Here is a 12,947-nt window from a genome sequence, read left to right as displayed (position 1 = left end):
ATCAAGAGTTTATCCTATAACATGCTAACTGGGCTCCTTGCCCCTGCCAATCCAGTATCCATGTGGCTATCAGAGGAACTTTCCACACCTTCCTACATACCTGGGGTGGAAACCGAATGCCCTCGAAAGGCTCACGAGGTTCTGCTTGGCCCAGCCCTGCTTCTTCTCTTGGGTTATCACATGTGCTCTCCCTTTGCCTCTCAGTGGTATACCTGGATCTTCTTCTAGTTTAGCAAATATGGAAAGCTCCTTCCATCTGAGTCCTTGAGCCCCTTCTCACACAGTGATGGATTCCCGGCCGGGCATCCATGGAGCTGAGCACCGATCCCCTTTCCCTGCCTCCCCTGCAGGTGGCAGTGGGCGTGACCCTATAACCCTTGACTTACTGGGCCATTCCCTCTTCCTCTCTCATCTTCTTCCACCCTACACCTCCATCCCAACCTTTAGCTCCCTGGTTGAATGGCATTTCCTCAGAAGAGCCCCCATTTAGTCTCTGCTGGAAATCAGGTCCTCTTCTCCTCATCTCCTAGCGGCTTTCACTTTTCCATCAGAGCACTTAAAAAATTGGACACTAGAGTTCTTGTCGTGGCGCAGTGGTTAACGAATCTGACTAGGAACCATGAGGTTGCGGGTTCTGTCCCTGCCCTTGCTCAGGGGGTTAACGATCCGGCGTTGCCGTGAGCTGTGGTGTAGGTTGCAGATGCGGCTCGGATCCCGGGTTGCTGTGGCTCTGGCGTAGGCCGGCGGCTACAGCTCCGATTCGACCCCTAGCCTGGGAACCTCCATGTGCCGCAGGAGCGGCCCAAGAAATAGCAAAAAGACAAAAAAAAATTGGACACTGTTCATTTATTTATGTGATTGTTCCCCCCATTTGGCGTCTGCATCTCTCTGTCAGCTCTAGGAGGGAGTGTGGGTCAGGCATGGAGACACACCCAAGAAGAGCACTGTATATTTTTGTGGAATGAAATAAGGAAGCCCTGAGGAACTCTGACGTGGTCTATCACTGTGGCTCACGTCCTGTCCATATGTGAAGAAGATTCCGAAGACAAGGCTGCACTAATTCCCTGCAGAGCACATAGAAGCCACACAGTATAGCTTTGTTCTATCCTGGCCACCACTTAGAATGTGATTTATATGCAGGTAAATGATGCCTAAATTTCTAACGAAAGCAGCTTAGGGGACAATCCACCATAAGTGGCATCTGCTAGGACCTGTGAGATGCCCTCTGGTAATGATGATTCTGGCTTCAGAATTGGTCTAAAATGGATGGGAATGTGGACATGAGTGCTCAGTGGACAGCTGCACTGGCAATTCCCAAATGGTCCTAAGTATGTGCTCTGTGTGAGACCCTGTCCAAGGCACTGGACACACAAAGATGAGTAAGACATACAGTTCCCCTCACCAGAGAGGCAGATGGAGTTTTCTGGAGATACAGCATCCCAGAAGCTGAGAAAGCAGGACTTGTCAGTAAGAGGGCAGGGGAGGGATGTAAGAAGTTATGTTAAAAGTCTCTGCTCGGAGTTCCTGTTGTGGCTCAGCGGGTTAGGAACCCAACTAGTATCCATGAGGATGCAGATTCGATCCTTGGCCCCATTGAGTGAGTTAAGTATCGGGCACAGCCGTGAGCTGTAGTGTAGGTCGTAGGCAAAGCTTGGATCCTCTGCATTGCTGTAGCTGTGGTATAGACTGGCAGCTGCATCTCTGATTCAACCCTAGCCTGTGAACTTCCATATGCTGGGACTGCAGCCCTAAAAAGACAAATAAAAGTCACTGCTGGTCAGAGAGGATAGAAAAGATAGACAAGAGGACATAGCATTTGATGCTTGTGGCCTGAGATGGTCTTGAGAGGGAGGGAGAAGCTGACCACACAGAGTGGTTAGATGTCTGACTGTGAGCAGACTCAGGAGCCAGATTCCCAGGGTTCTAATTCAAGCCCCCATCTCTGTGTCTCATGTTTACTTGCCATACCTTAGTTTGTATCAAATCAGGATGACAATACCACATACATCCTGCGATGGATGTCAGGTTATGACATAAATGTAATTACATAGCAAGGACTTAGAAAATATGGGCTATGGTTATTCAGGTTTGGCTTAGCATGCTTGTTCCCAGAGTCATAGGGGCCAGAGACAGGAGGTCCTGGGAAGGCAGGCAGGACCCAGGGATGTAGACTGGAGGAGAAGGAGCTGGTAGGAAGTGGAAGGAGCACATGATTCTGGGAGAGAGCAGGAAGAATAAAGGGATGCAATTAGAGAGAAAAGAAACTCCATCTTCCAAATGCATTTGCAGAGCCTGCGGGCAGTGGGGTAAGCTGAGACCTCCAGGAGAACAGAGGAGCTTCCAACAAGGGGAAGAGGGAGGAAAAGAGGTTGGAGAAGCAGAGGGTGGTCTCAGCCCAGGGGTATTCAGCCCTCCTCCCACTCACCTGCACAAACATCCTCTGAACTTGAATATCACTCTCAAAAAGCTCATCCTTTTCCAGAGGAAAGACAAAGAAGAGGTAAAGGCACTGGAGGAGCAGGGCTGGGAGCCCAGATTCAGCAACTCTGCCCAGCGTCTCCTGCAAAGGAAGAGCAGATGTGACCCAGGGCCACAGAGCCAGACAGAACCAGGCTCCAGACCCAGACTGGCAAGTTCGGCCAAAATGGGCATTTTAGCAGGAACGGAGGTGAGTCACATCCTGTCTCTGGACAACACATTCTCCTTTAGGAATGGAGACAGTCATAGGACCCACTTGGATGGCTCTGAAGCTTACATTTACATAAAATGTATATTGTGTGCCCAATAAACCTTGTATCTTTTATATGATAGATGATAGGATGGAAGGAAAGGAGGGAGTGAGGGATTGTTGCAGGGCAGAAATCAAGGGCTTTCCTGGCAATCACTGCTGATCTGGGTACCTTTCCTCCTGATAGGGGAACTGGAAACAGTCAGGAGGGGGTGGTTGGGAACAAAGAAGCGCCTGAATTTGGGACATAATCAGGGCCTTTTCCATCCCCTCATCCAGATCCAGGACCTCATCATTACCAAAACTGCCCTAGAGGTGAGGACCAATAATCCAGAGAACCACACCTCTGTAACCAGCGCCAGGGCTGCCAGACAGAGAGGAGACAGGGAGTTGGCAAAGGGGGACCAGCCTGTGTGTGGGGCTTCCTGGGGCCTTTCTTCCATGGGCCTGCCTGCAGCTCCACTGGGATTACTGGGGCTGCAGCCTCTGCGTGTGTGTGCACACCCATGCACACACATGAGCACGAGAGAACACAGGTGTGGCTAATATAAAGTGTATTGTCTGTGCAATTTCCCACTTGATTGACTGATCTGACAGACGTGGTGGGTAAAAGAGAAAGGAAGAGAATGAGACTGGGCCAGCACCAGGAATATAATGCAGGCCATGGGCCTCAAAGCATCCACTGCAGGTACTGTCTGCCCCCTACTGGACATGTGGCCCTGCACAACTGCACACAAGGTGGCTCTCTCTGTCCTCTGAGCCACACTGGCTCCACTGGAAGCCAACTGCTTACTTCTCTCACTGCTTTAGGGGCTGACTCCCTGCAGCAGAAAACATGGCTCTAGGACTGAAAAGAGTCCTTCCCTAGGGGTGGAAGGGCCCCCACTCTATGCCCCAGGCCTCTGTGCCTGATGGTGGTCCAGACAGTACACATGGAGGAAGCCAGGTGATCCTCCGTGGGCTCCTCTCACCTCCTGGCACTGTCTCCAGACACCCATCAGAGGCCTGTGTTCACCACTAGACAGAGGGCAGCCATTGCCCCTAGCCTATTTCCTGTTGCTCCTAGTCTGGCCACCAGGACACGCAGAGTGGACACTCTCCCTGCACAGATAAGCCTCTGGCCCTGCCCTGCACAGGGCCTCTGACCACTTCCGCTGACAGCCACAGCTTTCTCCAGAGATTGCTTCTGCCTGAGAGAACACCAATCCTCGGCAAACCACTCAAGGCCCCTGCTTTCCTGTGGCAGGCCATGACTGCAGCCAGGATAGGAAGGGAAGAAGGAGGGGCCGACCTCTTGGTCTCTGGGACAGCACAGGGCAGGTGCCTGCAGGCCTGGCTCCTTTAGTCTGAGTTTAGCAGGAGGCAATGGCGAGCAATGGATTGGAGCAGAGGCTCTGGAGTCAGACGGCTGTAGACACCAGCAAACCAGATTTCTCGTCACCAGTGCGACCTCACCGTAACCTGACTCCTAGGGTTTGGGGAGTATCAATGTGTACAATGCATGGGATACACCCAGCAGGAAATACAATCCATACACATCAGACATTGTTTATCCTCACACTAACTCCACAACAGGGGCGTTATTATCCCCAGTTTTAGAATGAACAACACAACTGAGAAGCAGAGAGGTCAAATAATTTGCTCCAGGTTGCACACAGCTTTGAACTGAAAAGGCAGGATGCAAATGTGAATTTCAGACTCTGAAGTCCATGCTCTATATCAAAACAGGGGTAGGAGAGGAGAAACAGTAAGTCAGTTTCATGAAAAGGAAGACCCTGGTGGGGCATGGCACTGACCTGTGCTGGGATGTCCCTCTATACCCAATGAGAAGCACTCAGACCAGGCCTGTGGGGCCTGGAACTTACCGAATCTGTCCCCGTGAGCACGTACACTGACTTCAGGAGCAAGTAGCCATCCTGATCTGCATCCCCCTTCCACCGCAGCAACTGCCCAGCTGCCACCCGCGCTTGCTCTGGAAACAGTGTGGGAAGAGAGAAAGTGTTACCAGCAGAGCAATGAGGTGGCCTGGTCACTCAGCTTCCCTCTACTCGGGGCCCTCTCACCATGAGAGGTGCCTTAGCATCTTTAGGGAACTTCTGCCTCTTGACCCCTCCACAATGACACCTGAATCTATACCAAGCATCTCATCACACTCTGCCACATTAATCTCCTTGGAGGATAGCCTTTGCCATGCCACCTTCCCTGTTCCACAACCATCAGTGGCTCCCTATTGGTAAATAATAAGAACAAGCTCTTCAGAAATTGGACCTGCCATAATCCAGTGTCTTCTCCCCACTTTCTGTATCACACAGCCCCTTTGGTCACAGGGGTTCCTGCAATCTACCCGATGCTGAAGCTTTTCCTTCCCCCTGGAATTCCTCCAGTCCTCAGTCTCCAGGGTCCATTTCCGTGAGTGGAAGGAAACAAGTCAGGAGACCCAAGCAGGAAACATGCTTGGCTTTGGTTTCTCTGTCTTTTCTGCGTGTGTGTGTGGGGGGGTCTGTGTTTGTGTGTATGTGTATCTGTCCCTCCCAGGAGCAGCAGAGTCCCCCAGGTCCCCTTTCTCTTCCCTCTTCGAGACTTTTCCTTTGTTCTCCAGGGTTCTCCATAGCGAATCTGGCCTGCTGTGGCTTTGGAAGGCACTGCTCTAACTACCCCCCAGAAAGCAGAGAATGACTGGGCTGGAGGCCTAGGGGAATGCTGCAGAGCTTTTGTACTCTCCATGGAGGTCTCGGGACCTCTCTTCTCTTACCTGCAGGCTTTCCCACCAGTACCTTCTGTATTTCTTGGGCAAGCTGCTCAGAAACATCTTCAGCCAGCCTTTGGAGACTGGGAAAACAGATGATCCCCACAGAGTGTTCCCAGGCCTGAAGTGCAACACACAAGATTTGCTCAGAGATGTCAAAGCTATACCACAAAGTGTGAGAATCACCTTCCTTCCTCCCTGCCACCCAAACCAAGGCCTCAACTTGCTTTCACTGGGGCATCCGAAGGGTAGGTGACTACCCTCCAGCTTCCATTTCCTATGAATTCAACTTCCTGCTGAGCTCCAAACCACATCCAACTGGCCCCTAGACCTCTACCCTGAGTGCATGCTCATGACACATCAAAGACATGTAACTGAATCCATTGCTTTCTCCCAAAACCTGTTGCATCTTGTCTGAGTGTGTGGTCCTACCAGGCCCCCACTTGCCTGAGTGAGAAACTCCAAGAGGGATTCTCTAGATCCCTCTCCCTCCCCTTCCTTGCCATCAATAGCTGTGTCTCCTTGATGCTGCTCTTACATACTTATTAAATCTCATGCAGATATCTTAGTTTTAGTCATGCAAGTATTTCCTTCAAATAAATTCTAAAAAAGTAAAATTATAAGCATAAAAGCAGGATTGCAAATTAAAAGAGTGCATTTTTTGTTTGTTTGGGGTATTTTTGTTTTGTTTTTCTATTTTTTTACTGTTTGGGTACATATTACTAACTTGGTCTCCAGAAAATTTTGCCAGATTAGTCTCCAAGGGCTTCAGGGGAAAGGGCTGGTTTCTTTCTACCCATACCAACAATGAGCACTGAGGTGCTTTTTCATCTTGAATGAGAAAACTTATAGATTTCAATTGCAATCTTTAGATAACTAGAGTGGATGAACATTTTTCATGCTTCTTGAGTTATCTGTTTTTACTCTTAGCTCAATATCCTATCAGGGTTTTCATTGTTTTTTAATTTATTTTAAAAATCTCTTTATATATAAAAATCATTCATCTTGATCTATAATACTATCTCAGTTTTTTTAATGTGTCGTTTTTAATCTTTGAATTTGGTACTGCCTGGTTTTGTTGTACAGAAATCTGAAATTCCCCTTAAATGAAATTTCTCAATCCATTCCTTTGTGTTCTGGCTTTATTTCCAGGCTTAGAAAATCTTTTCCTAGTCCAAGCTATTGTCATTTTTTTTTTAATCTCATTTGTTTTTAATTTCCTTAAAATCCTTTCTTATTTTCCCTTTCTCTATCTTTATCCTATCTGGACATATTTTTCCTCAGATTTTCCCCCTTATTGTTTAGGATACTATTTAATAGAAGTCCTTTACAATTCTGCTTGGGGTGCCAGAGTCTTCTCAGAATTTCCTCCCCATTTCCATAGGAATGCTGTTCCTAGATCTATTTTTCATCCATGTCTTTCCCCTTTGTTCTCCTGTGTTGTCCCAGGCTGCATAACAGAGTGGAGTGATGATCCCTGGCCTCAGACCTGAGTTCCTGGCAACTCCGGATCTCAGGTGCCCACCAGGAAGGTAAGTTCCTGTGCACATTCCTGGCAATTAGTGGCCTCTATGAAGTGCATTTTTGCTGGACTGCTGTCCACTGCTCCCACTCCCCAACCATATTAAATTATATTCCTGCCCAAAGGTCTGACCAAGTTTTTTTTAAGCTCAGACCTTCCTTTTAGAAAAGGTGAGAACGATATAAAATTTCCAAAGGGAAATCATTTTCAAGATATTTCCTTGCCGTACTGTATTTGTTAAAAATTAAAAACCCTTAAAAATCTTTTCTATGTAAAAAGATACACTATATGCAAAACAAAGAGCAAAGTCACAGATTGGGGAAAAATATTTGCAATGTGTATAGCTAAAACAAGAATGATATCTAGACCCCTAAAAAGTAAAAAGAAAGAAAATCTGATTTTCAAAAAAACAGCCAGTGAGTAATTTATAAAAGATAAATATCAAGTTACTAATAACCAAGAAAATGCAAACTATAACTGCAATGAGATACATACTTTTCTGGTTAGTAAAAATGAAGAGTCTGAAAATATCAAATGTGGGTGAAGGCGAGGGACCATGAAACCCCCATCCTCTACCAGCAGAATGTCATTTCAACCTCTTTGAAGAAGCATCTAACCCAAACCAGTAAAGTTAAAGGGGCACACGTCCAACTACCCAGCAATTCCACCCCCAGGTATATTTCCTAGAGAAATGCTGGCAGGTGTGCACAAGGAGACGTGGATGATAAAGAGGAATATTTATGTGGTATTTGTGATTGGGAAAAATTGAGATAAACTTAATGTTCATAAATAGGACAATGAACAAATAATTTGTGACATAGTTATATGATATTACATAGAACCAAAAAAGAGAAAGAGAGCTGTATCAATATGGATAAACCCCAGAAAAAGAATGTTGTGGAAAAAGCAAATAGCAAAAGTATATTACAGTATAATTGTGAGTCTGTATATAAATTACACAATAATATTACTTATGGTTATAAAAATATACCTGTATTATTATGTAATTTACATATGGTCTCACTGGTATTTTAGAATGATATTTGTAAAATGTGTTACAACTTTCTATCTCTATATATATATCATTCCCCACAGGGAATGATAATTCAGCAGGTTTGGACTTACCACTGGAGGAGAGAGGAAAGGGAATGAATTCACAGATGACTTTAGCTTATCTGAAATGTTTTATTTCTTTAATGTGGGTGGTGAGTATTGGGTATTTATTTTGATTTGAATGAAACTTTATTTCTGAGATACTTTAAAAATTTTCTACCCCATAAACAAACATAGTTACACCTTTCCTTTGTAAATAAAAAAGCGGTACATCAGAACTTTGCTGAAACTACAAAAATGCTAGGTGAATGTTAAACATTGTTATACATAGTAGACCTTCAGCAAATATTTAATAAGTGAACACATGATTATGAAACCCACACTGTGCAGAATGATGGGCAAGTGTCTTGCATGCCAGTTTTGTGCCAAACGCTGGGCCAAGTACTTACATGCATTGTTTCCACTAGTCCTCGAAACAAACTTTTGCAGTTGGCATTATGATTATTCCCACTTTAAAGAAACAACTGAGGCTGAGCCAGAAGGTAAGCCCAGAGAACCAGTTAAGCAGCAGAATAAAGAGCTGAATTCTCTCACACATACCCCAGCAGCATGAGCATGTCTAAGAATGTATGGCTACCACCTGGAAACCAGCTTTCACCCAAAACAGTCATCTCCAGAGAGAAAATCTGTCCTTCTGGCAGGGAATTTCTTTGGTAAGATTCTTTCTCTTCCCCAGGACGGAGAACTCTGCTATTATGTCTTCCTAACAAATTCCTGTGCCTCCTCCCTGCACTGGCAAACCCCTCAAAGACCAATTTGCAGACAGTTGACTCAGAGGCATCTAGATCGTCTTTGAGCAGTGGGACTCCAGGAGGCACTCTCCAATAAAGCAAATTGGGCCACTGTGAGTTGAACAGTAATTGTATGCTCAGCCAGATTCTCCCAAGGCCCACACTCCTTCCTGGGACCATGATGGGCACTTCTGGAGGCCGCATTAACTCTTTCAGGCCACTGGGGTACTATTTCAGGCTCAGAGGCAATCATTTACTGAATGGTACCTTGGAGACCCCAAAGAGTTAAGGCAGCTTCCAAAAGGACCTAATTTTCTCCCAAACTGGGGTTTGCACGCTGGGAGAATATTGCTCAATATTTTTTAAAACTCTTATTTACTTGCATTATCTAAGCTGCACCAACATGCCTTGTGGCTGTCCCCTCACATGGAAGGAAGAAAGAAAATGATGCTCTGGTCTCCAAAGGAAAATAAGGGATGACAAAATGCTCTGGAGATTTGGGCAAAAACCCCAGCTTTGAATGGCAGAGAACCTGGTTAGTTTTCAAGTGTGACTGCAATATTACTATTGCTTCCTTGCCAAAGAATTTGGTAATTTGGCTTTCAAATGAACTCAAAACAATATCGGAGACTTTACATGAGGTCCCCTTGGTGCTATGACAAAATTGATTCTCTCCTTTGTAAATAGAAAAGAAAAAATGATGCATCAAAACTTTGCTAACATAACAAAAATGTTGTTCCTCCCACCCCAAAAGGGAATAAACAGTGTTGCAGGCCCCACTCTGAGGTGGTTTAAAGTTGGGGATGGACAAAGAGGGGTATTTACTCTCACCATCCTCTCTAGATACCACACTTGGAAATAGCTGTTTATCGTCCTTATTATTGTATTTAATGCTATTCTCTCTCTTCCACAGTCAGTTGTACCCATACTTGGTTTATGTGAGAATAACTGACCTGCCCAAAGGCATAAACTCTGTATCATTGGCCAGGCAGTTAGCCTAAGAGTACCTAAACACACCTGTGTACATGCACATGTACACACACACACACACACACACACACTCTCACTCTCACTTTCAAGTACACTGACTTAGTATTAATTCCAGTCTCTCCACACTAGGAAATAAATGGAGTCCTGCCCATGTTACCCACTGTTCCAAAAAGCCAGCCCAAAACTGAGTGGCTTAAAATAACAACAATCATTTATTTTTCTCATGGATCTACAGTTTGGGCAGGGCTCAACAGGGACAACTTTTCTTTGCTTCACTCAGCCAGGGCAGTTAACGAGGGCCAAGAGATCCACCCACAAGATGGCACACTCACAAAGCTGGATGGTTAGTGTTGGCTGTCAGCAGCAAGCGCATCTGTAAGGTTGGGGCCTTGGTTTCTCTCCATGTAGACTTTCACTTGAGGATGTTTGGGCTTCCTCATAATATGGCAGCAAGGTTCTAAGAGTGGGTATTCTAAGTGACAGGAAGAAGCTACAAATCTCTAGGAGGCCCAAGCCCAGAAATGTCACTTCTGCCCTATTCCAATAGACAAGCCATCACAAACCCATCCAGATTCAAGGGGAGAGGACCTAGATGAAACCTCTTGAAGGGAACAGTGTGATTCCGTTCACAGCATCTCTAATCTGCCACATCCAGATTCCCTTTCCTTCCCAAGTTGTCCTACCTCCCAGATTGTCTGTCCCAGATGGTGAGGAATTTTTCACTAATTGCAAAGGATTCCCTGTCTCACTGCCTGCTTTCTCTCAAAGTGCATATTTTAAGAACAGTCTTCAACAGTTACATTTATAGCTCTAGCTTTCCCCTATTATTACTAAATATCTCTATGCAATGAAAAGACCCATATAGTTCCCTTTCCTCTAAGGCAAACACAGCTGAAAGCAAACAGAACCTACCCATGCTTATTAGAAGAATGCCTTCTTCCCTTGGTGTGAGATCCTATGATAGGGAAGGCTCTAGAAAGACCAAAATCCAAAGCTCTTGGCAGGGAAAGAAAAATAATCAGTTAAATCCTTCCTGCAAGCGCTGCTCTGCATTCTGGGAAGTCATTGTCTCTGTGCTGCTTCCCGTGTGATGTAATAAAACTTCTTCCTTGTCTGCAACATTCTGGAGTCAGCTACCCAAAGAGTGCCTGTGCAGGGGGTAGGATACTTTTTGTACCCAAGGGGACATGGATACTAGTGATAGGGATGGAGTAGACACAGGTAGTTTTAGAAGTCCCAATAAAGGACCACAGATAATGAGGGAAACTTAGGGGACATTGGGAGATCACTGTAAGTCAATAAATTGCTCAAAAAAAGCCATCAGAACAAGGCAGGCTTGCTCCCTTAGTGGAGCCTTGAGAATGGTCTCAGGTCATTAGGTGGGGGATGGGATGAGGTCTGCATTCAGATTCAGACCAGGGGCAGGAGTTTGAGGACCGCCCTTCTGCTCATTTGAATACACACCTTACCAGATACCCAGGAGAAGCCAGTACTCCCAGAAAGGAAGAGGTGGGCTTTTCCAATCCCCACTCCCCTTGGATGATAAACACTGTAGCCCACTGGATCCTGGGGGCAGAGCTTCCTTGCCTGCCTGCTGGCATCTCTCACAAGCTGGCATCTCTCACAAGCGTCCTATCCTAATAAACCTATTTCTTGCCTATCACTTTATCTCTTGCTGAATTCCTTTTGCATGGAGACATGAAGAACCTGAACCTCAGTGAGTCCAGACACAGGGTGAGTGATTCTACTTTAAAACCTTGAGTTTAAGTCCCAATCTGGGTTTAGGCCGGGATCAAGTCCCGGTGCATGGATTCAAGTCGCAATCTGTGTTCTGGCTAGGTTCAGGCCGTTAGCACTGCCAGTTTCACTAGCTAGGCAAAGCCATTGTCCAATAAATCATGGGATAGGAAAAAGAAACCACGTGTGCTCTGTTCTATGAACCTCAGCATTGTCCAAGGGAACCCAGTGGTTAAGAACACAGGACTTGGCAGACTACTCAGGTTCAGTTCTGCTCCCCACTAACAACCGGGTGACCTTGGTCAAGTTTTGCAATTCTCTAGACCTCTCTTTCCTCATTTATAAAGCTGGGATAAAAATAGCACCTACTTCATAGGGCTGTTATGAGGCCTTGTAAACACCAAGCAAAATGCCTGGTTTAGTTAGTTAGAACTTGGTGAACATTACTACTTACCACTAGTGCAAGTAACCACTAGCCCTGGCTTTGACCTGGGAAGGGAAGAGACAGAGCCTGGTGGAGGAGGAGAGCCTGCAGTTCCTGGTGAGAACTTTGTTTCTGACTTAGCCCGCAGCTCCGTACTGGGATTCCAGTGCCTAGAGACTCCTTATTACCATGACAATCACCAAAGTGTCCAGTGGGTTCACTCCTTAACAATTCTAGAGTTATTCTTCAAGCCAGAGACAATGGGACTAGAATTTACTATAGAACCAACAAAGCCACTCTTTGTATTTGCCTAAAGTTGATGTAGATTTACATGTAAACAATGACAGGGATAGGGGATAAGTTCGTCCTCTGTGTGGTTGGAAGAATCACATAAAAGAGAAAGTCAAAGAGGCTGAAGGGAAGTTTTGGGAAAGAACATTCCAAAGAAGCAGCTCTGAGGGAGACTGCCTCACAAGACCTGTTGTCAAATCTCAAGACTTACTAAGTCAAGGCAGGTGACAGCCACTGAGGTGGGACATGCACCGCTGTCAGCCTTTGCCAGAGCCCTAAATACACATGGACTACCCCTTTTATGCTGGCTCTGACTGACAAAGAGTCTGGATAAGATAGGCAAGATCCCACAATCGAGGGACATAGCCTTTCCCAAGCAAGAGCAACACTTCAGAATCTTTGGTGTGCATTGTCTTAAAAGGAAGAATATTCCAGATCATCCTAATTTTCCTTGGATCCAAAGTGAAAATAGCCTGGTATAGAGAGTTGAGCTCCACCAAACAGAGTAGCCCATCTTTTAGATGCATTCAGTAGTTTCAATTCAGTTGGGGCATGCTTTCCATGACAACCAATTCATGCATAAGGCTTTGACATTGATGGCCACATTTCATGGGAGATGGCATATCTTTTTTAAGTCCTGATATTTCTAAGGGGGTTCTTTATAG

The 12,947-nt window shown here is 45.7% G+C and overlaps 1 protein-coding gene across 4 annotated transcripts in view; it reads right to left on the bottom strand.

Annotated features, from left to right (window-relative positions):
- The window catches only part of WDFY4 (WDFY family member 4), a 280,348-nt gene that overhangs the window by 244,131 nt on the left and 23,270 nt on the right, over positions 1-12,947 (bottom strand). For all 4 annotated transcript variants that reach the window (XM_047759616.1, XM_047759613.1, XM_047759614.1 and 1 more), the window contains exons 3-5: positions 5,481-5,595; positions 4,594-4,700; positions 2,426-2,560 (exon numbers count right to left, since the gene is read on the bottom strand). In XM_047759616.1, coding sequence (XP_047615572.1) covers positions 2,426-2,560; positions 4,594-4,700; positions 5,481-5,595 — 357 coding nt within the window. The remainder of the gene's footprint in view (positions 1-2,425; positions 2,561-4,593; positions 4,701-5,480; positions 5,596-12,947) is intronic.

Source organism: Phacochoerus africanus, chromosome 15, assembly GCF_016906955.1.
Source record: "Phacochoerus africanus isolate WHEZ1 chromosome 15, ROS_Pafr_v1, whole genome shotgun sequence".
In the NCBI taxonomy this organism is placed as follows: Eukaryota; Metazoa; Chordata; class Mammalia; order Artiodactyla; family Suidae; genus Phacochoerus; species Phacochoerus africanus.
Note: the sequence above shows the minus strand (reverse complement) of the source record. Positions and strands in the feature narration are given on the sequence as shown.